The 27,726-nt window shown below is 53.2% G+C and overlaps 1 protein-coding gene across 3 annotated transcripts in view; it reads left to right on the top strand.

Annotated features, from left to right (window-relative positions):
• SYTL4 (synaptotagmin like 4) overlaps positions 1-27,726 on the top strand; it is a 358,613-nt gene that overhangs the window by 320,112 nt on the left and 10,775 nt on the right. For all 3 annotated transcript variants that reach the window (XM_068249964.1, XM_068249962.1, XM_068249963.1), the window contains one exon: positions 5,610-5,709. In XM_068249964.1, coding sequence (XP_068106065.1) covers positions 5,610-5,709 — 100 coding nt within the window. The remainder of the gene's footprint in view (positions 1-5,609; positions 5,710-27,726) is intronic.

Raw genomic sequence — 27,726 nt, 5'->3', positions numbered from 1 at the left:
ATAGCTCCTATTTAAGTGATTTCTTGATTGAAACAGGTGTGGCAGTAATCAGGCCTGGGGGTGACTACAGAAATTGAACTCAGGTGTGATAAACCACAGTTAAGTTATTTTTTAACAAGGGGGGCAATCACTTTTTCACACAGGGCCATGTAGATTTGGAGTTTTTTTTCCTCACTAAATAATAAAAACCATCATTTAAAACTGCATTTTGTGTTCAATTATGTTATCTTTGACTAATAGTTAACGGTTTTTGATGAGCAGAAACATTTAAGTGTGACAAACATGCAAAAGAATAAGAAATCAGGAAGGGGGCAAATAGTTTTTCACAGCACTGTATATATGTATATATATGTATATGTATATATAAATATATATATATATGTATATGTATATGTATATATATATATATATATATATATATATATATATATATATATATATATATATATATATATATGTATATGTGTATATATATATATATGTGTATATATATATATATATATATATATATATATATATATATATATGTGTGTGTATATATATATATATATATGTGTGTGTATATATATATATATATATATGTGTGTATATATATATATATGTATATGTGTATATATATATGTGTATATATATATATATGTATATGTGTATATATAGATATATGTGTGTATATATATATATATATATATATATATATATATGTATATATATACAGATGACCCTAACATGCAATTACTCACTGACCAAGTTTGTGAGCTTTGGAGTCCTTGGCATCAATAATTTGTATATTCCCACAGAAATTAAACAAATCAGATTGGCTGTTTGTGGCTCCACCCTTCTTCAGCATTTGAACCCCAGTCACTCAGTGATTAACTGTAGCAGTTTTGAGGCATCTGCTATTATCAGTGTAAAAATGGCAGCGATTTTAATATTCCCCTTGAAAATCAACAGGTGAATTTTGATTGGCTATTATAGGCTCCACCCACTTCCCTGAATATTAATCTCAGTCACACAGTGACCATCTGGGAAAAGTTTGAGAACCCTGTAAGAAGACAGTGTAAGAATGGCTGCAGTTTATATTTTCCCAGTGAAATTTGTTTTTGGCTCCGCCCACTTTTTGTAACCTGGACACACAGTTACTCAATGACCAAGTTTGTGAGCTTTGCGGTTCTGGCACCAATAATTTGTATTTTCCCAGTAAAAAACAAAACAAATCTGATTGGCTGTTTGTGGCTCTGCTCCATTTTCTGAATTTGAACCCTAGTGACCCAATAACCAACTGTACCAGGTTTGAGGCTTGTGCCATTAGCAGTGCAAGAATGGCAGCAAATTAAATATTCCCCTTGAAAACCAACAGGTGAATTTTGATTGCCTTTTTTAGGCTCCACCCACTTTTCTGAATATTAATCTCAGTCATCCAGTGACCAACTGTGTCAAGTTTGGGAACCCTGCCATTAACAGTGTAAGAATGGCTGCAGTTTATATTTTCCCATGTAAAAAGTTAGTTGGTTTTGGCTCCTCCCACTATTTGTAACCTTGACATACAGTCACTCAATGACCAAGTTTATAAGCTTTGGGGTCCTTGGCCTTTTTGCCATTTAAATTAAACAAATCTGATTGGCTATTTGTGGCCCGCCCCCTTTACAGAATGTAAACCCCAGTCTCCCAGTGACTGACTGTACCAGATTTGAGGCATCTGCCATTAAGAGTGTAAGAAGGGCAGCAATGTAAATATTCCCCTTGAAAATCAATAGTTACATTTTGATTGGCTGCTGTAGGCTCCACCCACTTTCCTGATTAGTCCCAGTCACCCAGTGACCAACTGTGTCAAGTTTGAGAACCCTGCCACTAACAGAATGGCTGAAATCAATCTAACAAATCTGATTGGCTTTTTGTGGCCCCACCCCTTTAGTGAATTTGAACCCCAGTCACTTAATGTCTGACTGTATCAGGTTTGAGACCTCTGCCATTAACAGTGTAAGAATGGTAGCAATGTAAATATTCCCTTCGAAAAATCAATAGGTAAATTTTGATTGACTTTTGTAGGCTCCTCCCACTTTCTAAATATTAATTCCAGTCAGCCAGTGGCCAACTGTGTCAAGTTTGGGAACCCTGCCAATAACAGTGTAAGAATGGCTGCAGGTTATATTTTCCTATGTAAAAAAAATGTAGTGGTTGGCACCGCCCACTTTTTCAAACCGTCACTCAATTATCAAGTTTATGAGCTTTGGGGTCCTTGGTATCGATAATTTGTATATTCCCATTGAAATTAAGCAAATTTGATTGGCTGTTTGTGACTCCGCCCCTTTCTGAATTTGAACCCCAGTCACCTAGTAACCAACTGTAGCAGGTTTGAGGCATCTGCTATTAACAGTGTAAGAATGGCAGCAAATTAAATATTTTCCATAAAAGTCAACATGTGAATTTTGATTGGCTGTTGTAGGCTCCACCCATTTCCTGAATATTAATCCCAGAAACCCAGTGACCAACTGTGCAAAATCTGAGAACCCTGCCAATAGCAGTGTAAGAATGGCTGCAGTTTATATTTTCCCAGTGAAATTTGTTTTTGGCTCCACCCACTTTTTGTAACCTAGACACAGTCACTCAATTACGAAGTTTGTGAGCTTTCAGGTTCCTGGCATTAAAAATGTGTGAATGGAAGATGTTTATCCAGGAAGGAAATCTGATTGGCTGTTTGTGGCTCCGCCCCTTTTGGTGAATTTGGACCCCAGTCACCCAATGACTGACTGGTGCAAGTTTGAAGCCTCTGCCATAAACCGTGTAAGAATGGCAGGAGTTTCAATATTCCCCTTGAAAATCAATAGGTGAATTTTGATTGGCTGTTGTAAGCTCCACCCACTTTTCTGAATCTTAATCGCATTCACCCAGTGACCAGGTGTGGCAAGTTTGAGGCTCCTGCAATTAGCAGTGTAAGAATGGCTGCAGTTTACATTTTCCCATTTAAAATGAATGGCTGAAATTTGATTGGCTGTTTTATGCTCCGCCCACTTTTCCTGGATTTGTAACCTCGGTCACCAAGTGACCAACTGTGCCAAGCGTGGGGACTCTGGCTTGATTACTGTGAGAATGGCAGCCTTTTACATTTTTTTCCCATTGACATGAATGGGTGAAATCTGATTTGCTGTTTGTAGCTCCGCCCAGGTGTGCAGGGGGGCCACTAGACCCCCAGAACATATCATCCCAGGTAGTAAGGGATCTGTGTACCAAGTTTCGTTCAAATCAGTCAAGCCGTTTTCGAGACACACACACTCACACTCACACACACTCTCTCACACACACTCTCTCACACACACACACACACACACACACTCTCACACACACACACACACACACACACACACACACACACACACACACACACTCGCACGCACACACACACACACACACACACACTCGCACACACACACACACACACACACACACACACACACACACACACACACACACTCGCACGCACACACACACACACACTCGCACGCACGCACGCACGCACGCACGCACGCACACACACACACACACACACACACACACACACAGTACACACACACAGTACACACACACACACACACACACACACACACACACACACACACACAGTACACACACACACACACACACACACACACACACACACACACACACACACACACACACACACACACTGCACACACACTGCACACACACACACACACAGACACAGACACACACACTCACACACACTCTTTGTAAATAAACAAATAATTATTCTTAAACCCTATAATGACATATAATGGAATTGATCATTTTGAAATGCATGTAAATGCTGCAGTGTGTAAGTAAGTACTTGGTACATATCATACAGGATGCTCTTGGCTCAGCTGGAAGCAGAGCCGGGACAAGGTCCTTCAGCACCCAAGGCTGAGACAGCAAAGTGCGCCCCTCCATCCCTCCCACCCCAGCCGTCACACACTGATTGCTATTAGACTAAGAGGTGCCCCAGGGCCCACAACCTCCCCAACACCTTAATATCTAGTTATCTGGCTTGCAGTCACTGTCATGTATCCCCTTTTCTTATTTCTTTCTGCTTCAAACACAATTGGGAATGACAGCTGAATGAATTGTGCACCCCCTCCTACACTGCGCCCTGAGGCTGGAGCCTCTCCAGCCTATGCCTCGGCCCGGCCCTGGCTGGAAGAACCGTAAACAATCCTAGATTATGAGAAGGAAGATGTTTGAGTTTTCAGGCATTTTGGACTGTAAACAATGATCATAACAAGGGGGTTTTCCTATTTAATAGTGACATCTGCCAGAGGAAATCATTCATTTATTTATTTGTTCATAAATTAGACAAAGAGAAAATATTGTAAAAGTATGAAGTTAAAATATGCAGTTATATCCTATATGATGAATTGTTTTCAGAAGAATTCTATAATCCGCTTTATATTTCAATGTGTCTATGTATACTTCAATAAGCAGAGAAGGTTTATGGTACAGGACTGACTCTTTCCAAACCAAAGAGTAGAGGGACAGGGAAGCAGGAGATTTGGGTGCATGAGACAAGTGGACAAAAAGGGCGCCCCATTCACTCCTATTATAAATAGTGTTTAATGGGCGCCGAACAGGGAAAAAAAGGCGCCGGAGATTATTAACGTTTTACAAACGGCGCCCGGAGATATTTAAGGTTTTATAACTATGTTTGTGATGATTTAACTTTACAAAATGAGCCCGTGACGAATAACGTTTATAAAGATACTAAATCACTATTTCTAAAACATTAATAAAACATTATTATCCACCCCAAAAAATTATTTACATTTTTTTATTTACATTTTTTATTTATTAATGTTTGTAAAACATTATTATCCATAGGGGGGTCTTAGGGTTAGGCACCACCAAGGGGGGTCTTAGGTTTAGGCACCACCAGGGGGGGTCTTAGGTTTAGGCACCACCAGGGGGGTCTTAGGTTTAGGCACCACCAGGGGGGTCTTAGGTTTAGGCACCACCAGGGGGGTCTTAGGTTTAGGCACCACCAGGAGGGTCTTAGGTTTAGGCACCACCAGGGTGGTTAGGTTTAGGCACCACCAGGGGGGTCTTAGGTTTAGGCACCACCAGGGGGGTCTTAGGGTTAGGCACCACCAGGGGGGTGGTTAGGTTTAGGCACCACCAGGGGGGTCTTAGGTTTAGGCAGGGTTAGGGTTAGGGTAACCCTAACATTCCTGGACCATTAACCGGCAGCCATAGCTGGAGGGAGTGGGGGAGTAGGAGCAGATTAGTACCCCTGGACTTCCCAATAGCGGAAATGCTCAGACCTTATCATGTGGGCGTTATACTTGGTAAGCTCACTGATTGGCTGGCTGTTGGTTCCTGTATGAGAATAGCGCCAAAGTCATATGTGCATTTTCCTGAGCTTGTCACTCATTTATGCTCATCTTACTTTACACATAACGCATTATATAAAATAGTGAACTGCCTGTAAGACGTTCCCCTGAAATGATCAGCGATGCCCCTTGGGGTAAACAGGCCATTTGTATTATTTATTATATTTATAGAGTGCAGCGCTGGACGATAAAAGTTGTGTTTCAAACAGTGATTATTTGGTTTGATTCCAGGTAAGCCAGACGAAGGGGCAGAACTTCACGTTTGGGTGAAAGAAGCCAAAAACCTGACGGCGCTAAAATCTGGAGGAACCTCCGACAGCTTTGTGAAGGGGTGAGAAAATCTCAAACAGACATGTACTTCCAATATCGCCAAGATTATAGCTATATCACCCAATCAGCAATGTCACTATCAATACTCTCCATATCTCCCCAATCCTTTGTTACTGTCACTGTACCGTTGTCACTGTAGCATAGCATAAGGCCCTGGTGATTGGGGTGGTGTCAGGCTGCACTCGGTGTGTGTGTGCTGGAGGGCTGTAGTATAGCATACGGTCCTGGTGATTGGCGTGGTGTCAGGCTGCACTCGGTGTGTGTGCTGCAGGGCTGTAGTACAGCATACAGCCCTGGTGATTGGCGTGGTGTCAGGCTGCACTCGGAGTGTGTGTGCTGGAGGGCTGTAGTATAGCATACGGATCTGGTGATTGGTCTGGTGTCAGGCTGCACTCGGTGTGTGTGTGCTGGAGGGCTGTAGTATAGCATATGGCCCTGGTGATTGGCGTGGTGTCAGGCTGCACTTGGTGTGTGTGTGCTGGAGGGCTGTAGTATAGCATACGGCCCTGGTGATTGGTGTGGTGTCAGGCTGCACTCGGTGTGTGTGTGCTGGAGGGCTGTAGTACAGCATACGGCCCTGGTGATTGGCGTGGTGTCAGGCTGCACTCGGTGTGTGTGCTGGAGGGCTGTAGTATAGCATACGGCCCTGGTGATTGGCGTGGTGTCAGGCTGCACTCGGTGTGTGTGTGCTGGAGGGCTGTAGTATAGCATACGGTCCTGGTGATTGGTGTGGTGTCAGGCTGCACTGGGTGTGTGTGTGTGCTGGAGGGCTGTAGTATAGCATACGGCCCTGGTGATTGGCGTGGTGTCAGGCTGCACTCGGTGTGTGTGTGCTGGAGGGCTGTAGTATAGCATACGGCCCTGGTGATTGGTGTGGTGTCAGGCTGCACTCGGGGTGTGTGATGGAGGGCTGTAGTATAGCATAAGGCCCTGGTGATTGGGGTGGTGTCAGGCTGCACTCGGTGTGTGTGTGCTGGAGGGCTGTAGTATAGCATACGGCCCGGATGATTGGCGTGGTGTCAGGCTGCACTGGGTGTGTGTGTGATGGAGGGCTGTAGTATAGCATACGGCCCTGATGATTGGGGTGGTGTCAGGCTGCACTCGGTGTGTGTGTGCTGGAGGGTTGTAGTATAGCATACGGCCCTGATGATTAGTGTGGTGTCAGGCTGCACTCGGTGTGTGTGTGCTGGAGGGCTGTAGTATAGCATACGGCCCTGATGATTGGTGTGGTGTCAGGCTGCACTCGGTGTGTGTGTGTGTGGGATGGAGGGCTGTAGTATAGCATACGGCCCTGATGATTGGGGTGGTGTCAGGCTGCACTGGGTGTGTGTGTGCTGGAGGGCTGTAGTATAGCATACGGCCCTGGTGATTGGCGTGGTGTCAGGCTGCACTCGGTGTGTGTGCTGGAGGCCTGTAGTATAGCATACAGCCCTGGTGATTGGGGGGGTGTCAGGCTGCACTGGGTGTGTGTGTGTGCTGGAGGGCTTTAGTATAGCATACGGCCCTGGTGATTGGGGTGGTGTCAGGCTGCACTCGGTGTGTGTGTGCTGGAGGGCTGTAGTATAGCATACGGCCCTGGTGATTGGGGTGGTGTCAGGCTGCACTGGGTGTGTGTGTGTGCTGGAGGGCTGTAGTATAGCATACAGCCCTGGTGATTGGTGTGGTGTCAGGCTGCACTCGGTGTGTGTGTGTGCTGGAGGGCTGTAGTATAGCATACGGCCCTGGTGATTGGGGTGGTGTCAGGCTGCACTCGGTGTGTGTGTGCTGGAGGGCTGTAGTATAGCATACGGCCCTGGTGATTGGGGTGGTGTCAGGCTGCACTCGGTGTGTGTGCTGGAGGGCTGTAGTATAGCATACGGCCCTGGTGATTGGGGTGGTGTCAGGCTGCACTCGGTGTGTGTGTGCTGGTGGGCTGTAGTATAGCATACGGCCCTGGTGATTGGGGTGGTGTCACTGTCAGGCTGCACTCGGTGTGTGTGTGCTGGAGGGCTGTAGTATAGCATACGGCCCTGGTGATTGGCGTGGTGTCAGGCTGCACTCGGTGTGTGTGTGCTGGAGGGCTGTAGTATAGCATACGGCCCTGGTGATTGGTGTGGTGTCAGGCTGCACTCGGTGTGGGTGTGCTGGAGGGCTGTAGTACAGCATACGGCCCTGGTGATTGGTGTGGTGTCAGGCTGCACTCGGTGTGTGTGCTGGAGGGCTGTAGTATAGCATACGGCCTTGGTGATTGGGGTGGTGTCAGGCTGCACTCGGTGTGTGTGTGCTGGTGGGCTGTAGTATAGCATACGGCCCTGGTGATTGGGGTGGTGTCACTGTCAGGCTGCACTCGGTGTGTGTGTGCTGGTGGGCTGTAGTATAGCATACGGCCCTGGTGATTGGGGTGGTGTCACTGTCAGGCTGCACTCGGTGTTTGTGTGCTGGAGGACTGTAGTATAGCATACGGCCCTGGTGATTGGTGTGGTGTCAGGCTGCACTCGGTGTGTGTGTGCTGGAGGGCTGTAGTATAGCATACGGCCCTGGTGATTGGCGTGGTGTCAGGCTGCACTCGGTGTGTGTGTGCTGGAGGGCTGTAGTATAGCATACGGCCCTGGTGATTGGAAGGGTGTCAGGCTGCGCTCGGTGTGTGTGTGCTGGAGGGCTGTAGTACAGCATACGGCCCTGGTGATTGGCGTGGTGTCAGGCTGCACTCGGTGTGTGTGTGCTGGAGGGCTGTAGTATAGCATACGGCCCTGGTGATTGGCGTGGTGTCAGGCTGCACTCGGTGTGTGTGTGCTGGTGGGCTGTAGTATAGCATACGGCCCTGGTGATTGGGGGGGTGTCAGGCTGCACTCGGTGTGTGTGTGATGGAGGGCTGTAGTATAGCATAAGGCCCTGGTGATTGGTGTGGTGTCAGGCTGCACTGGGTGTGTGTGTGTGCTGGTGGGCTGTAGTATAGCATACGGCCCTGGTGATTGGCGTGGTGTCAGGCTGCACTCGGTGTGTGTGTGCTGGAGGGCTGTAGTATAGCATACGGCCCTGATGATTGGTGTGGTGTCAGGCTGCACTCGGTGTGTGTGTGCTGGAGGGCTGTAGTATAGCATATGGCCCTGGTGATTGGTGTGGTGTCAGGCTGCACTCGGTGTGTGTGCTGGAGGGCTGTAGTATAGCATACGGCCCTGGTGATTGGGCTGGTGTCAGGCTGCACTCGGTGTGTGTGTGCTGGAGCGCTGTAGTATAGCATACGGCCCTGGTGATTGGGGTGGTGTCAGGCTGCACTCGGTGTGTGTGTGCTGGAGGGCTGTAGTATAGCATACAGCCCTGGTGATTGGCATGGTGTCAGGCTGCACTCGGTGTGTGTGTGCTGGAGGGCTGTAGTATAGCATACGGCCCTGCTAATTGGCGTGGTGTCAGGCTGCACTCGGTGTGTGTGTGTGATGGAGGGCTGTAGTATAGCATACGGCCCTGATGATTGGTGTGGTGTCAGGCTGCACTCGGTGTGTGTGTGCTGGAGGGCTGTAGTATAGCATACGGCCCTGGTGATTGGCGTGGTGTCAGGCTGCACTCGGTGTGTGTGTGCTGGAGGGCTGTAGTATAGCATACGGCCCTGGTGATTGGTGTGGTGTCAGGCTGCACTCGGGGTGTGTGATGGAGGGCTGTAGTATAGCATAAGGCCCTGGTGATTGGCGTGGTGTCAGGCTGCACTCGGTGTGTGTGCTGGAGGGCTGTAGTATAGCATACGGTCCTGGTGATTGGTGTGGTGTCAGGCTGCACTCGGTGTGTGTGTGCTGGAGGGCTGTAGTATAGCATACGGCCCTGGTGATTGGGGGGGTGTCAGGCTGCGCTCGGTGTGTGTGTGCTGGAGGGCTGTAGTATAGCATACGGCCCTGGTAATTGGCGTGGTGTCAGGCTGCACTTGGTGTGTGTGTGTGATGGAGGGCTGTAGTATAGCATACGGCCCTGGTGATTGGTCTGGTGTCAGGCTGCACTCGGTGTGTGTGTGCTGGAGGGCTGTAGTATAGCATATGGCGCTGGTGAGACCCTGGTTATTGGTGTGGTGTCAGGCTGCACTCGGTGTGTGTGTGTTGGAGGGCTGTAGTATAGCATATGGTCCTGATGATTGGTGTGGTGTCAGGCTGCACTCGGTGTGTGTGTGCTGGAGGGCTGTAGTAGTGTTGGGCGAACATCTAGATGTTCGGGTTCGGGCCGAACAGGCCGAACATGGCCGCGATGTTCGGGTGTTCGACCCGAACTCCGAACATAATGGAAGTCAATGGGGACCCGAACTTTTGTGGTTTGTAAAGCCTCCTTACATGCTACATACCCCAAATTTACAGGGTATGTGCACCTTGGGAGTGGGTACAAGAGGAAAAAAAATTTAGCAAAAAGAGCTTATAGTTTTTGAGAAAATCGATTTTAAAGTTTCAAAGGGAAAACTGTCTTTTAAATGCGGGAAATGTCTGTTTTCTTTGCACAGGTAACATGCTTTTTGTCGGCATGCAGTCATAAATGTAATACATATAAGAGGTTCCAGGAAAAGGGACCGGTAATGCTAACCCAGCAGCAGCACACGTGATGGAACAGGAGGAGGGTGGCGCAGGAGGAGAAGGCCACGCTTTGAGACACAACAACCCAGGCCTTGCATGAGGACAAGAAGCGTGCGGATAGCATGCTTTGTACCACCATGCAGTCATAAATGTAATAAAGATAAGTGGTTCAATAAACAGGGACCACGCGGCAACGCTAACCCAGCAGCAGCACACGTGATGGAACAGGAGGAGGCGCAGGAGGAGAAGGCCACGCTTTGTGAGACACAACAACCCAGGCCTTGCATGAGGACAAAAAGCGTGCGGATAGCATGCTTTGTACCGCCATGTAGTCATAAATGTAATAAAGATAAGAGGTTCCATAAACAGGGACCGGCAACGGTAACCCAGCAGCAGCAGCAGCAGCAGCAGCACACGTGATGGAACAGGAGGAGGCGCAGGAGGAGAAGGCCACGCTTTGTGAGACACAACAACCCAGGCCTTGCATGAGGACAAAAAGCGTGCGGATATAGCAGCAATGCTTTTTGCCGCCATGCAGTCATAAATGTAATACAGATGAGAGGTTCAATAAACAGGGACCGGAAACGCTAAACCATCCCAGATGTTCATCGGTCATGTTACTTGGTTGGGGTCCAGGAGTGTTGCGTAGTCGTTTCCAATCCAGGATTGATTCATTTTAATTTGAGTCAGACGGTCTGCATTTTCTGTGGAGAGGCGGATACGCCGATCTGTGATGATGCCTCCGGCAGCACTGAAACAGCGTTCCGACATAACGCTGGCTGCCGGGCAAGCCAGCACCTCTATTGCGTACATTGCCAGTTCGTGCCAGGTGTCTAGCTTCATGCCCGGTTTCAGGTCCAGCGGTGCCAGCCACAAATCCGTCTGTTCCTTTATTCCCCTCCAAATTTCCTCCCCTGTGTGCTGCTTATCCCCAAGGCAGATCAGCTTCAGCAACGCTTGCTGACGCATGCCAACAGCTGTGCTGCACTGCTTCCACGATCCTACTGCTGCTGGTGCTGGGTTAGCATTTCCGGATGAGGTACAGCTTTGAGATGCGTTGGAGGAGAAGGAGTCAGAGAGGTAGGTGCTGCTGTTGTTATCCAGCTGTTTGCGGCGTGGGCAACACCCGCGCCGTAGCAGGTGAGGAATCGCTGCCAGGCTCCACAAGGTTCACCCAGTGCGCGGTAAGGGAGATGTATCGACCCTGGCCGAACGCACTCGTCCAGGTGTCAGTGGTGAGGTGAACCTTGCAGGCAACGGCATTCTTCAAGCTTCGGGTTATTTAGCTGACCACGTGCTCATGCAACTCAGGCACTGCAGAGCGCGCAAAGTGGTAGCGGCTGGGAACCACGTAACGTGGGATGGCCACTGACATCATGCCCTTGAAGCTGTTTGTCTCCACCACTCGATATGGCAGCATTTCGCAGGCCAGAAGCTTGGCTATGCTGGCTGGCTGTTACTGCCACGGCCCGGGGGTCATTTGCTGGCAATTTCCTCTTGTGCTCAAACATCTCAGAGACAGACAACTCAACCGTAGCGCTGCACACCGAAGGGCTGTTGGTTGTTGTGTTTGATCAACACTGGGAGACCTCAAGAGCACTAGTCCGGAAAGTGACAGTGTCAGCATCGTCTGATGTTTGTGAATGTTGTGAACCACGCAATGGCTGGGCTACTGCTGCTGCTGAGGCGGGTCTGGTGGTGAGTCTGGTGAACCCAAGGGAGGCAGTGTTGCTGGTGGTACCCTGTCCTGCCGCGTTTGCCCACAGAGTGGGATGTTTGGATAGAATGTGGCGGCTCATGCTGGTGGTGGAGAGGTTGTTAATACTTTTCCCCCTGCTCAGGCGGGTCTTGCACACCTTGCAAATCGCCATGGTAACATCCTCAGTGCAGTCTTCAAAGAAAGCCCAGACTTTAACTGGCTGAGGACTCGGACCTCGTGCGTGATGTGCTGGTGCTGCTTAACCCACTGCTGGACGCTTGAGAGGTCATCCAAGTAATTATCTGGTCCTGTTCTTTTGGATCTGTGAGGGTTGTTGTCCTGGACAACATGGGCAGTATTGAGTGGGTTTTCTTGGGTGCTCCCCTGTGGCCTGTACGTGAACCGTCAGGGGAAACACCTCTTCCCTTGCCCCTCCCTCTTTCACCGGATTTCTTCCTCATTTCACTTATCCTTAAAGTACACGCTGACTGGCAGCAGTACAGTGGCAGTACAGAAATGCTATACAGTGGTGGGTGAGCGGTGTACCACTATTGTCAGCAGTGACACAGAGCACAATGCTATACAGTGGCGGGTGAGCGGTGTACTACTGTTCCCAGCAGACACAGAGTGGAAGTAAACACAATGCTATATAGTGTGGCTGAGCCGTGTACACAGAGTGGCATTAAACACAATGCTATATAGTCTGCTATATAGTCACCCCGAACAGGGTGATGTTCTGCAGAACCCAAACAGTGGCAAACACTGTTCGCCCAACACTACTGGGAGGGAACGCAGATTTTAGTACCTAAACACACGATACAACATGTTTTCCGGGGTCGGACTCTGAGGCACATACAGATGGTCCCGATCATCATCCTCATCATACAACTCTTCTCCTGAGTCTGACCCACCCACCACCTCTGCCACCCCAACATCCCCAGACACAGACCCCTCATCGTCCTCAACATTAACTTGGGATGCTGGCCTGAGCCAGACCTCCTCCTCCACATCAGGCCCCATCATCTCCTCAATGGCAGCCCTCATTAATCGCTCTGGCGACGGACTGATGGACACAACGTTCTCCTCCGGGGAGGGCTGCTGCTGACCACTGGCTGCTGGGGTGGATGTTATAGCTTGCGTGGGGCGTTGGCTGTTGCTGTTGTTGGGAGTGCTGCTCACAGCGGAGGTCTCTGGGGAACTCATGTTGAGCTCATATAGTGGTTGACGGTGAGTGGAGTATTACTGATCCCAGCAATATACACACTGACTGGCAGAGTACGCAATGCTATATAGTGTGGCTGAGCGGTGTACACAGAGTGGCAGTAAACACAATGCTATATAGTCTGGCTGAGCGAGCGGTGTACTACTGTTCCCAGCAGAATCAGAGTGGCAGTAAACAATGGTATATAGTCTGGCTGAGCGGTGTACACAGAGTGTCAGTAAACAATGGTATATAGTCTGGCTGAGCGAGCGGTGTACTACTGTTCCCAGCAGAATCAGAGTGGCAGTAAACAATGGTATATAGTCTGGCTGAGCGAGCGGTGTACTACTGTTCCCAGCAGAATCAGAGTGGCAGTAAACAATGGTATATAGTCTGGCTGAGCGGTGTACACAGAGTGTCAGTAAACAATGGTATATAGTCTGGCTGAGCGAGCGGTGTACTACTGTTCCCAGCAGAATCAGAGTGGCAGTAAACAATGGTATATAGTCTGGCTGAGCGGTGTACACAGAGTGTCAGTAAACAATGGTATATAGTCTGGCTGAGCGAGCGGTGTACTACTGTTCCCAGCAGAATCAGAGTGGCAGTAAACAATGGTATATAGTCTGGCTGAGCGAGCGGTGTACTACTGTTCCCAGCAGAATCAGAGTGGCAGTAAACAATGGTATATAGTCTGGCTGAGCGGTGTACACAGAGTGTCAGTAAACAATGGTATATAGTCTGGCTGAGCGAGCGGTGTACTACTGTTCCCAGCAGAATCAGAGTGGCAGTAAACAATGGTATATAGTCTGGCTGAGCGAGCGGTGTACTACTGTTCCCAGCAGAATCAGAGTGGCAGTAAACAATGGTATATAGTCTGGCTGAGCGGTGTACACAGAGTGTCAGTAAACAATGGTATATAGTCTGGCTGAGCGAGCGGTGTACTACTGTTCCCAGCAGAATCAGAGTGGCAGTAAACAATGGTATATAGTCTGGCTGAGCGGTGTACACAGAGTGTCAGTAAACAATGGTATATAGTCTGGCTGAGCGGTGTACACACAATGCTATATAGTCTGCTATATAGTGTCAGTAAACAATGGTATATAGTCTGGCTGAGCGAGCGGTGTACTACTGTTCCCAGCAGAATCAGAGTGGCAGTAAACAATGGTATATAGTCTGGCTGAGCGGTGTACACAGAGTTTCAGTAAACAATGGTATATAGTCTGGCTGAGCGGTGTACACAGAGTGTCAGTAAACAATGGTATATAGTCTGGCTGAGCGGTGTACACAGAGTGGCAGTAAACACAATGCTATATAGTCTGGCTGAGCGAGCGGTGTACTACTGTTCCCAGCAGAATCAGAGTGGCAGTAAACAATGGTATATAGTCTGGCTGAGCGGTGTACACAGAGTGTCAGTAAACAATGGTATATAGTCTGGCTGAGCGGTGTACACAGAGTGTCAGTAAACAATGGTATATAGTCTGGCTGAGCGGTGTACACAGAGTGGCAGTAAACACAATGCTATATACTCTGGCTGAGCGAGCGGTGTACTACTGTTCCCAGCAGACACAGAACAGTAAACAGAATGCTATATAGTGTGGCTGAGCGAGCGGTGTACCACTATTCCCAGCAGACACAGAACAGTAAACAGAATGCTATATAGTGTGGCTGAGCGAGCGGTGTACCACTATTCCCAGCAGACACAGAACAGTAAACAGAATGCTATATAGTGTGGCTGAGCGAGCGGTGTACCACTATTCCAAACAGACACAGAACAGTGAACAGAATGCTATATAGTGTGGCTGAGCGAGCGGTGTACCACTATTCCCAGCAGACACAGAGTGGCAGTAAACAGAATGCTATATAGTGTGGCTGAGCGAGGTACACAGAGTGGCAGTAAACAGAATGCTATATAGTGTGGCTGAGCAAGCGGTGTACTACTATTCCCAGCAGACACAGAGTGGCAGTAAACAGAATGCTATATAGTGTGGCTGAGCGAGGTACACAGAGTGGCAGTAAACAGAATGCTATATAGTGTGGCTGAGCAAGCGGTGTACTACTGTTCCCAGCAGTGACACAATGACAGGGGGGACCCTGGCTAGCGTGGCTGGAGCGCGAACTACCCTGCCTGCCTACCCAAAGCTAAACCCACAGACAAATGGCGGAGATATGACGTGGTTCGGGTATTTATTTACCCGAACCACGTGACCGTTCGGCCAATCAGAGCGCGTTCGGGTCCGAACCACGTGACCCGTTCGGCCAATCACAGCGCTAGCCGAACGTTCGGGGAACGTTCGGCCATGCGCTCTTAGTTCGGCCATGTGGCCGAACGGTTTGGCCGAGCACCGTCAGGTGTTCGGCCGAACTCGAACATCACCCGAACAGGGTGATGTTCTGCAGAACCCGAACAGTGGCGAACACTGTTCGCCCAACACTAGGCTGTAGTATAGCATACGGCCCTGGTGATTGGCGTGGTGTCAGGCTGCACTCGGTGTGTGTGCTGGAGGGCTGTAGTATAGCATACGGCCCTGATGATTGGTGTGGTGTCAGGCTGCACTCGGTGTGTGTGTGCTGGAGGGCTGTAGTATAGCATACGGCCCTGGTGATAGGGGTGGTGTCAGGCTGCACTCGGTGTGGGTGTGCTGGTGGGCTGTAGTATACCATATGGTCCTGGTGGTTGGCGTGGTGTCAGGCTGCACTCGGAGTGTGTGCTGGAGGGCTGTAGTATAGCATACGGTCCTGGTGATTAGTGTGGTGTCAGGCTGCACTCGGTGTGAGTGTGTGCTGGAGGGCTGTAGTATAGCATACGGCCCTGGTGATTGGCGTGGTGTCAGGCTGCACTCGGAGTGTGTGTGCTGGAGGGCTGTAGTATAGCATACAGCCCTGGTGATTGGCGTGGTGTCAGGCTGCACTCGGTGTGTGTGTGCTGGAGGGCTGTAGTATAGCATACGGCCCTGGTGATTGGCGTGGTGTCAGGCTGCACTTGGTGTGTGTGTGTGATGGAGGGCTGTAGTATAGCATAAGGCCCTGGTGATTGGGGTGGTGTCAGGCTGCACTCGGTGTGTGTGTGCAGGAGGGCTGTAGTATAGCATACGGCCCTGGTGATTGGTGTGGTGTCAGGCTGCACTCGGTGTGTGTGTGCTGGTGGGCTGTAGTATAGCATACGGCTCTGGTGATTGGCGTGGTGTCAGGCTGCACTCGGTGTGTGTGCTGGAGGGCTGTAGTATAGCATACGGCCATGGTGATTGGCGTGGTGTCAGGCTGCACTTGGTGTGTGTGTGTGATGGAGGGCTGTAGTATAGCATAAGGCCCTGGTGATTGGTGTGGTGTCAGGCTGCACTGGGTGTGTGTGTGTGCTGGAGGGCTGTAGTATAGCATACGGCCCTGATGATTGGTGTGGTGTCAGGCTGCACTCGGTGTGTGTGTGCTGGAGGGCTGTAGTATAGCATACGGTCTTGGTGATTGGCGTGGTGTCAGGCTGCACTCGGTGTGTGTGCTGGTGGGCTGTAGTATAGCATACGGCCCTGGTGATTGGTGTGGTGTCAGGCTGCACTCGGTGTGTGTGCTGGAGGGCTGTAGTACAGCATACGGCCCTGGTGATTGGGGTGGTGTCAGGCTGCACTCGGTGTTTGTGTGCTGGAGGGCTGTAGTATAGCATACGGCCCTGGTGATTGGCGTGGTGTCAGGCTGCACTCGGTGTGTGTGCTGGAGGGCTGTAGTATAGCATACGGCCCTGGTGATTGGGGTGGTGTCAGGCTGCACTCGGTGTGTGTGTGCTGGAGGGCTGTAGTATAGCATACGGCCCTGGTGATTGGCGTGGTGTCAGGCTGCACTCGGTGTGTGTGTGCTGGAGGGCTGTAGTATAGCATACGGCCCTGGTGATTGGGGGGGTGTCAGGCTGCACTCGGTGTGTGTGCTGGAGGGCTGTAGTATAGCATACGGCCCTGGTGATTGGGGTGGTGTCAGGCTGCACTCGGTGTGTGTGTGCTGGAGGGCTGTAGTATAGCATACGGCCCTGGTGATTGGCGTGGTGTCAGGCTGCACTTGGTGTGTGTGTGCTGGAGGGCTGTAGTATAGCATACGGCCCTGGTGATTGGGGTGGTGTCAGGCTGCACTCGGTGTGTGTGCTGGAGGGCTGTAGTATAGCATACGGCCCTGGTGATTGGGGTGGTGTCAGGCTGCACTCGGTGTGTGTGCTGGAGGGCTGTAGTATAGCATACGGCCCTGGTGATTGGCGTGGTGTCAGGCTGCACTCGGTGTGTGTGTGCTGGAGGGCTGTAGTATAGCATACGGCCCTGGTAATTGGCGTGGTGTCAGGCTGCACTTGGTGTGTGTGATGGAGGGCTGTAGTATAGCATAAGGCCCTGGTGATTGGTGTGGTGTCAGGCTGCACTGGGTGTGTGTGTGTGCTGGAGGGCTGTAGTATAGCATACGGCCCTGATGATTGGTGTGGTGTCAGGCTGCACTCGGTGTGTGTGTGCTGGAGAGCTGTAGTATAGCATACGGTCCTGGTGATTGGCGTGGTGTCAGGCTGCACTCGGTGTGTGTGTGCTGGAGGGCTGTAGTATAGCACACGGCCCTGGTGATTGGCGTGGTGTCAGGCTGCACTCGGTGTGTGTGTGCTGGAGGGCTGTAGTACAGCATACGGCCCTGGTGATTGGGGTGGTGTCAGGCTGCACTCGGTGTTTGTGTGCTGGAGGGCTGTAGTATAGCATACGGCCCTGGTGATTGGCGTGGTGTCAGGCTGCACTCGGTGTGTGTGTGCTGGAGGGCTGTAGTATAGCATACGGCCCTGGTGATTGGGGGGGGGGGGGTGTCAGGCTGCACTGTGTGTGTGTGTGTGTGCTGGAGGGCTGTAGTATAGCATACGGCCCTGATGATTGGTGTGGTGTCAGGCTGCACACGGTGTGTGTGTGCTGGAGGGCTGTAGTATAGCATACGGTCCTGGTGATTGGCGTGGTGTCAGGCTGCACTCGGTGTGTGTGTGCTGGAGGGCTGTAGTACAGCATACGGCCCTGGTGATTGGCGTGGTGTCAGGCTGCACTCGGTGTGTGTGTGCTGGAGGGCTGTAGTATAGCATACGGCCCTGGTGATTGGGGGGGTTGTCAGGCTGCGCTCGGTGTGTGTGTGCTGGAGGGCTGTAGTACAGCATACGGCCCTGGTGATTGGCGTGGTGTCAGGCTGCACTTGGTGTGTGTGTGCTGGAGGGCTGTAGTATAGCATACGGTCCTGGTGATTGGGGTGGTGTCAGGCTGCACTCGGTGTGTGTGTGCTGGAGGGCTGTAGTACAGCATACGGCCCTGGTAATTGGGGTGGTGTCAGGCTGCACTCGGTGTTTGTGTGCTGGAGGGCTGTAGTATAGCATACGGCCCTGGTGATTGGCGTGGTGTCAGGCTGCACTCGGTGTGTGTGTGCTGGAGGGCTGTAGTACAGCATACGGCCCTGGTGATTGGCGTGGTGTCAGGCTGCACTCGGTGTGTGTGTGCTGGTGGGCTGTAGTATAGCATACGGCCCTGGTGATTGGGGGGGTGTCAGGCTGCGCTCGGTGTGTGTGTGCTGGAGGGCTGTAGTATAGCATACGGCCCTGGTGATTGGCGTGGTGTCAGGCTGCACTCGGTGTGTTTTTGCTGGAGGGCTGTAGTATAGCATACAGCCCTGGTGATTGGCGTGGTGTCAGGCTGCGCTCGGTGTGTGTGTGCTGGAGGGCTGTAGTATAGCATAAGGCCCTGGTGATTGGGGGGGTGTCAGGCTGCGCTTGGTGTGTGTGCTGGAGGGCTGTAGTATAGCATACGGCCCTGGTAATTGGCGTGGTGTCAGGCTGCACTTGGTGTGTGTGTGTGATGGAGGGCTGTAGTATAGCATAAGGCCCTGGTGATTGGTGTGGTGTCAGGCTGCACTGGGTGTGTGTGTGTGCTGGAGGGCTGTAGTATAGCATACGGCCCTGATGATGTGTGTGGTGTCAGGCTGCACTCGGTGTGTGTGTGCTGGAGGGCTGTAGTATAGCATACGGTCCTGGTGATTGGCGTGGTGTCAGGCTGCACTCGGTGTGTGTGTGCTGGAGGGCTGTAGTATAGCATACGGCCCTGGTGATTGGCGTGGTGTCAGGCAGCACTCGGTGTGTGTGTGCTGGAGGGCTGTAGTACAGCATACGGCCCTGGTGATTGGGGTGGTGTCAGGCTGCACTCGGTGTTTGTGTGCTGGAGGGCTGTAGTATAGCATACGGCCCTGGTGATTGGCGTGGTGTCAGGCTGCACTCGGTGTGTGTGTGCTGGAGGGCTGTAGTATAGCATACGGCCCTGGTGATTGGGGGGGGTGTCAGGCTGCACTGGGTGTGTGTGTGTGTGTGCTGGAGGGCTGTAGTATAGCATACGGCCCTGATGATTGGCGTGGTGTCAGGCTGCACTCGGTGTGTGTGTGCTGGAGGGCTGTAGTATAGCATACGGTCCTGGTGATTGGCGTGGTGTCAGGCTGCACTCGGTGTGTGTGTGCTGGAGGGCTGTAGTATAGCATACGGCCCTGGTGATTGGCGTGGTGTCAGGCTGCACTCGGTGTGTGTGTGCTGGAGGGCTGTAGTACAGCATACGGCCCTGGTGATTGGGGTGGTGTCAGGCTGCTCTCGGTGTTTGTCTGCTGGAGGGCTGTAGTATAGCATACGGCCCTGGTGATTGGCGTGGTGTCAGGCTGCACTCGGTGTGTGTGTGCTGGAGGGCTGTAGTATAGCATACGGCCCTGGTGATTGGGGGGGGGGGGTGTCAGGCTGCGCTCGTTGTGTGTGTGCTGGAGGGCTGTAGTACAGCATACGGCCCTGGTGATTGGCGTGGTGTCAGGCTGCACTCGGTGTGTGTGTGCTGGAGGGCTGTAGTATAGCATACGGTCCTGGTGATTGGGGTGGTGTCAGGCTGCACTCGGTGTGTGTGTGCTGGAGGGCTGTAGTACAGCATACGACCCTGGTGATTGGCGTGGTGTCAGGCTGCACTCGGTGTGTGTGTGCTGGTGGGCTGTAGTATAGCATACGGCCCTGGTGATTGGGGGGGTGTCAGGCTGCGCTCGGTGTGTGTGTGCTGGAGGGCTGTAGTATAGCATACGGCCCTGGTGATTGGCGTGGTGTCAGGCTGCAGTCGGTGTGTGTGTGCTGGAGGGCTGTAGTATAGCATACAGCCCTGGTGATTGGCGTGGTGTCAGGCTGCGCTCGGTGTGTGTGTGCTGGAGGGCTGTAGTATAGCATAAGGCCCTGGTGATTGGGGGGGTGTCAGGCTGCGCTCGGTGTGTGTGCTGGAGGGCTGTAGTATAGCATACGGCCCTGGTAATTGGCGTGGTGTCAGGCTGCACTTGGTGTGTGTGTGTGATGGAGGGCTGTAGTATAGCATAAGGCCCTGGTGATTGGTGTGGTGTCAGGCTGCACTGGGTGTGTGTGTGTGCTGGAGGGCTGTAGTATAGCATACGGCCCTGATGATTGGTGTGGTGTCAGGCTGCACTCGGTGTGTGTGTGCTGGAGGGCTGTAGTATAGCATAAGGCCCTGGTGATTGGGGTGGTGTCAGGCTGCACTCGGTGTGTGTGCTGGAGGGCTGTAGTATAGCATACGGCCCTGGTGATTGGGGTGGTGTCAGGCTGCACTCGGTGTTTGTGTGCTGGAGGGCTGTAGTATAGCATACGGCCCTGGTGATTGGCGTGGTGTCAGGCTGCACTCGGTGTGTGTGTGCTGGAGGGCTGTAGTATAGCATACGGTCCTGGTGATTGGGGGGGTGTCAGGCTGCACTCGGTGTGTGTGTGTGCTGGAGGGCTGTAGTATAGCATACGGCCCTGGTGATTGGGGGGGTGTCAGGCTGCGCTCGGTGTGTGTGCTGGAGGGCTGTAGTATAGCATACGGCCCTGGTGATTGGCGTGGTGTCAGGCTGCACTCGGTGTGTGTGTGCTGGAGGGCTGTAGTATAGCATACGGCCCTGGTGATTGGCGTGGTGTCAGGCTGCACTCGGTGTTTGTGTACTGGAGGGCTGTAGTATAGCATACGGCCCTGGTGATTGGTGTGGTGTCAGGCTGCACTCGGTGTGTGTGTGTGTGCTGGTGGGCTGTAGTACAGCATACGGCCCTGGTGATTGGGGTGGTGTCAGGCTGCACTCGGTGTGTGTGTGCTGGAGGGCTGTAGTATAGCATACGGTCCTGGTGATTGGGGGGGGTGTCAGGCTGCACTCGGTGTGTGTGTGCTGGAGGGCTGTAGTATAGCATATGGCCCTGGTGATTGGCGTGGTGTCAGGCTGCACTCGGTGTTTGTGTGCTGGAGGGCTGTAGTATAGCATACGGCCCTGGTGATTGGCGTGGTGTCAGGCTGCACTCGGTGTGTGTGTGCTGGAGGGCTGTAGTATAGCATACGGCCCTGGTGATTGGCGTGGTGTCAGGCTGCACTCGGTGTGTGTGTGCTGGAGGGCTGTAGTACAGCATACGGCCCTGGTGATTGGAGTGGTGTCAGGCTGCACTCGGTGTGTGTGTGCTGGTGGGCTGTAGTATAGCATACGGCCCTGGTGATTGGGGGGGTGTCAGGCTGCGCTCGGTGTGTGTGTGCTGGAGGGCTGTAGTATAGCATACGGCCCTGGTGATTGGGGGGGTGTCAGGCTGCGCTCGGTGTGTGTGTGCTGGAGGGCTGTAGTACAGCATACGGCCCTGGTGATTGGCGTGGTGTCAGGCTGCACTCGGTGTGTGTGTGCTGGAGGGCTGTAGTATAGCATACGGTCCTGGTGATTGGGGTGGTGTCAGGCTGCACTTGGGTGTGTGTGTGTTCTGGAGGGCTGTAGTATAGCATACGGCCCTGGTGATTGGCGTGGTGTCAGGCTGCACTCGGTGTGTGTGTGCTGGTGGGCTGTAGTATAGCATACGGCCCTGGTGATTGGGGGGGTGTCAGGCTGCACTCTGTGTGTATGTGCTGGAGGGCTGTAGTATAGCATACGGCCCTGGTGATTGGGGGGGTGTCAGGCTGCGCTCGGTGTGTGTGTGTGCTGGAGGGCTGTAGTATAGCATACGGCCCTGGTGATTGGTGTGGTGTCAGGCTGCACTGGGTGTGTGTGTGTGTTCTGGAGGGCTGTAGTATAGCATACGGCCCTGGTGATTGGGGTGGTGTCAGGCTGCACTCGGTGTGTGTGTGCTGGGGGGCTGTAGTATAGCATATGGTCCTGGTGATTGGGGGGGGGGGTGTCAGGCTGCGCTCGGTGTGTGTGCTGGAGGGCTGTAGTATAGCATACGGCCCTGGTGATTGGGGGGTGTCAGGCTGCGCTCGGTGTGTGTGTGCTGGAGGGCTGTAGTATAGCATATGGCCCTGGTGATTGGGGGGTGTCAGGCTGCGCTCGGTGTGTGTGGTGGAGGGCTGTAGTATAGCATACGGCCCTGGTGATTGGGGGGTGTCAGGCTGCGCTCGGTGTGTGTGTGCTGGAGGGCTGTAGTATAGCATACGGCCCTGGTGATTGGGGGGTGTCAGGCTGCACTCGGTGTGTGTGGTGGAGGGCTGTAGTATAGCATACGGTCCTGGTGATTGGGGTGGTGTCAGGCTGCACTCGGTGTGTGTGTTGGAGGGCTGTAGTAAAGCATACGGTCCTGGTGATTGGGGTGGTGTCAGGCTGCACTCGGTGTGTGTGTTGGAGGGCTGTAGTATAGCATACGGCCCTGGTGATTGGGGGGTGTCAGGCTGCGCTCGGTGTGTGTGGTGGAGGGCTGTAGTATAGCATACGGTCCTGGTGATTGGCGTGGTGTCAGGCTGCACTCGGTGTGTGTGTGTTCTGGAGGGCTGTAGTATAGCATACGGCCCTGGTGATTGGGGGGTGTCAGGCTGCACTGGGTGTGTGTGTGTTCTGGAGGGCTGTAGTATAGCATACGGCCCTGATGATTGGGGTGGTGTCAGGCTGCACACGGGGTGTGTGTACTGGGGGGCTGTAGTATAGCATACGGCCCTGGTGATTGGGGGGGTGTCAGGCTGCGCTCGGTGTGTGTGTGTGCTGGAGGGCTGTAGTATAGCATACGGCCCTGGTGATTGGGGGGGTGTCAGGCTGCGCTCGGTGTGTGTGTGTGCTGGAGGGCTGTAGTATAGCATACGGCCCTGATGATTGGGGTGGTGTGAGGCTGCACTCGGTGTGTGTGCTGGAGGCCTGTAGTATAGCATACGGCCCTGGTGATTGGCGTGGTGTCAGGCTGCACTCGGTGTGTGTGTGCTGGAGGGCTGTAGTATAGCATACAGCCCTGGTGATTGGCGTGGTGTCAGGCTGCGCTCGGTGTGTGTGTGCTGGAGGGCTGTAGTATAGCATAAGGCCCTGGTGATTGGGGGGGTGTCAGGCTGCGCTCGGTGTGTGTGCTGGAGGGCTGTAGTATAGCATACGGCCCTGGTAATTGGCGTGGTGTCAGGCTGCACTTGGTGTGTGTGTGTGATGGAGGGCTGTAGTATAGCATAAGGCCCTGGTGATTGGTGTGGTGTCAGGCTGCACTGGGTGTGTGTGTGTGCTGGAGGGCTGTAGTATAGCATACGGCCCTGATGATTGGTGTGGTGTCAGGCTGCACTCGGTGTGTGTGTGCTGGAGGGCTGTAGTATAGCATAAGGCCCTGGTTATTGGGGTGGTGTCAGGCTGCACTCGGTGTGTGTGCTGGAGGGCTGTAGTATAGCATACGGCCCTGGTGATTGGGGTGGTGTCAGGCTGCACTCGGTGTTTGTGTGCTGGAGGGCTGTAGTATAGCATACGGCCCTGGTGATTGGCGTGGTGTCAGGCTGCACTCGGTGTGTGTGTGCTGGAGGGCTGTAGTATAGCATACGGTCCTGGTGATTGGGGGGGTGTCAGGCTGCACTCGGTGTGTGTGTGCTGGAGGGCTGTAGTATAGCATATGGCCCTGGTGATTGGCGTGGTGTCAGGCTGCACTCGGTGTTTGTGTGCTGGAGGGCTGTAGTATAGCATACGGCCCTGGTGATTGGCGTGGTGTCAGGCTGCACTCGGTGTGTGTGTGCTGGAGGGCTGTAGTATAGCATACGGCCCTGGTGATTGGCGTGGTGTCAGGCTGCACTCGGTGTGTGTGTGCTGGAGGGCTGTAGTACAGCATACGGCCCTGGTGATTGGAGTGGTGTCAGGCTGCACTCGGTGTGTGTGTGCTGGTGGGCTGTAGTATAGCATACGGCCCTGGTGATTGGGGGGGTGTCAGGCTGCACTCGGTGTGTGTGTGCTGGAGGGCTGTAGTATAGCATACGGCCCTGGTGATTGGGGGGGTGTCAGGCTGCGCTCGGTGTGTGTGTGCTGGAGGGCTGTAGTATAGCATACGGCCCTGGTGATTGGGGGGGTGTCAGGCTGCGCTCGGTGTGTGTGTGCTGGAGGGCTGTAGTACAGCATACGGCCCTGGTGATTGGCGTGGTGTCAGGCTGCACTCGGTGTGTGTGTGCTGGAGGGCTGTAGTATAGCATACGGTCCTGGTGATTGGGGTGGTGTCAGGCTGCACTGGGTGTGTGTGTGTTCTGGAGGGCTGTAGTATAGCATACGGCCCTGGTGATTGGCGTGGTGTCAGGCTGCGCTCGGTGTGTGTGTGCTGGAGGGCTGTAGTATAGCATAAGGCCCTGGTGATTGGGGGGGTGTCAGGCTGCGCTCGGTGTGTGTGCTGGAGGGCTGTAGTATAGCATACGGCCCTGGTAATTGGCGTGGTGTCAGGCTGCACTCTGTGTGTATGTGCTGGAGGGCTGTAGTATAGCATACGGCCCTGGTGATTGGGGGGGGTGTCAGGCTGCGCTCGGTGTGTGTGTGTGCTGGAGGGCTGTAGTATAGCATACGGCCCTGGTGATTGGTGTGGTGTCAGGCTGCACTGGGTGTGTGTGTGTGTTCTGGAGGGCTGTAGTATAGCATACGGCCCTGGTGATTGGGGTGGTGTCAGGCTGCACTCGGTGTGTGTGTGCTGGGGGGCTGTAGTATAGCATATGGTCCTGGTGATTGGGGGGTGTCAGGCTGCGCTCGGTGTGTGTGTGCTGGAGGGCTGTAGTATAGCATACGGCCCTGGTGATTGGGGGGGGTGTCAGGCTGCGCTCGGTGTGTGTGTGTGCTGGAGGGCTGTAGTATAGCATACGGCCCTGGTGATTGGTGTGGTGTCAGGCTGCACTGGGTGTGTGTGTGTGTTCTGGAGGGCTGTAGTATAGCATACGGCCCTGGTGATTGGGGTGGTGTCAGGCTGCACTCGGTGTGTGTGTGCTGGAGGGCTGTAGTATAGCATACGGCCCTGGTGATTGGGGGGTGTCAGGCTGCGCTCGGTGTGTGTGTGCTGGAGGGCTGTAGTATAGCATACGGCCCTGGTGTTTGGGGGGTGTCAGGCTGCGCTCGGTGTGTGTGGTGGAGGGATGTAGTATAGCATACGGCCCTGGTGATTGGGGGGGGGGGGGGTGTCAGGCTGCGCTCGTTGTGTGTGTGCTGGAGGGCTGTAGTACAGCATACGGCCCTGGTGATTGGCGTGGTGTCAGGCTGCACTCGGTGTGTGTGTGCTGGAGGGCTGTAGTATAGCATACGGTCCTGGTGATTGGGGTGGTGTCAGGCTGCACTCGGTGTGTGTGTGCTGGAGGGCTGTAGTACAGCATACGGCCCTGGTGATTGGAGTGGTGTCAGGCTGCACTCGGTGTTTGTGTGCTGGAGGGCTGTAGTATAGCATACGGCCCTGGTGATTGGCGTGGTGTCAGGCTGCACTCGGTGTGTGTGTGCTGGAGGGCTGTAGTACAGCATACGACCCTGGTGATTGGCGTGGTGTCAGGCTGCACTCGGTGTGTGTGTGCTGGTGGGCTGTAGTATAGCATACGGCCCTGGTGATTGGGGGGGTGTCAGGCTGCACTCGGTGTTTGTGTGCTGGAGGGCTGTAGTATAGCATACGGCCCTGGTGATTGGCGTGGTGTCAGGCTGCAGTCGGTGTGTGTGTGCTGGAGGGCTGTAGTATAGCATACAGCCCTGGTGATTGGCGTGGTGTCAGGCTGCGCTCGGTGTGTGTGTGCTGGAGGGCTGTAGTATAGCATAAGGCCCTGGTGATTGGGGGGGTGTCAGGCTGCGCTCGGTGTGTGTGCTGGAGGGCTGTAGTATAGCATACGGCCCTGGTAATTGGCGTGGTGTCAGGCTGCACTTGGTGTGTGTGTGTGATGGAGGGCTGTAGTATAGCATAAGGCCCTGGTGATTGGTGTGGTGTCAGGCTGCACTGGGTGTGTGTGTGTGCTGGAGGGCTGTAGTATAGCATACGGCCCTGATGATTGGTGTGGTGTCAGGCTGCACTCGGTGTGTGTGTGCTGGAGGGCTGTAGTATAGCATAAGGCCCTGGTGATTGGGGTGGTGTCAGGCTGCACTCGGTGTGTGTGCTGGAGGGCTGTAGTATAGCATACGGCCCTGGTGATTGGGGTGGTGTCAGGCTGCACTCGGTGTTTGTGTGCTGGAGGGCTGTAGTATAGCATACGGCCCTGGTGATTGGCGTGGTGTCAGGCTGCACTCGGTGTGTGTGTGCTGGAGGGCTGTAGTATAGCATACGGTCCTGGTGATTGGGGGGGTGTCAGGCTGCACTCGGTGTGTGTGTGTGCTGGAGGGCTGTAGTATAGCATACGGCCCTGGTGATTGGGGGGGTGTCAGGCTGCGCTCGGTGTGTGTGCTGGAGGGCTGTAGTATAGCATACGGCCCTGGTGATTGGCGTGGTGTCAGGCTGCACTCGGTGTGTGTGTGCTGGAGGGCTGTAGTATAGCATACGGCCCTGGTGATTGGCGTGGTGTCAGGCTGCACTCGGTGTTTGTGTACTGGAGGGCTGTAGTATAGCATACGGCCCTGGTGATTGGTGTGGTGTCAGGCTGCAGTCGGTGTGTGTGTGCTGGAGGGCTGTAGTATAGCATACAGCCCTGGTGATTGGCGTGGTGTCAGGCTGCGCTCGGTGTGTGTGTGCTGGAGGGCTGTAGTATAGCATAAGGCCCTGGTGATTGGGGGGGTGTCAGGCTGCGCTCGGTGTGTGTGCTGGAGGGCTGTAGTATAGCATACGGCCCTGGTAATTGGCGTGGTGTCAGGCTGCACTTGGTGTGTGTGTGTGATGGAGGGCTGTAGTATAGCATAAGGCCCTGGTGATTGGTGTGGTGTCAGGCTGCACTGGGTGTGTGTGTGTGCTGGAGGGCTGTAGTATAGCATACGGCCCTGATGATTGGTGTGGTGTCAGGCTGCACTCGGTGTGTGTGTGCTGGAGGGCTGTAGTATAGCATAAGGCCCTGGTGATTGGGGTGGTGTCAGGCTGCACTCGGTGTGTGTGCTGGAGGGCTGTAGTATAGCATACGGCCCTGGTGATTGGGGTGGTGTCAGGCTGCACTCGGTGTTTGTGTGCTGGAGGGCTGTAGTATAGCATACGGCCCTGGTGATTGGCGTGGTGTCAGGCTGCACTCGGTGTGTGTGTGCTGGAGGGCTGTAGTATAGCATACGGTCCTGGTGATTGGGGGGGTGTCAGGCTGCACTCGGTGTGTGTGTGTGCTGGAGGGCTGTAGTATAGCATACGGCCCTGGTGATTGGGGGGGTGTCAGGCTGCGCTCGGTGTGTGTGCTGGAGGGCTGTAGTATAGCATACGGCCCTGGTGATTGGCGTGGTGTCAGGCTGCACTCG

This window comes from Hyperolius riggenbachi, chromosome 8 (assembly GCF_040937935.1).
Source record: "Hyperolius riggenbachi isolate aHypRig1 chromosome 8, aHypRig1.pri, whole genome shotgun sequence".
Lineage (NCBI taxonomy): Eukaryota > Metazoa > Chordata > Amphibia > Anura > Hyperoliidae > Hyperolius > Hyperolius riggenbachi.
Note: the sequence above shows the minus strand (reverse complement) of the source record. Positions and strands in the feature narration are given on the sequence as shown.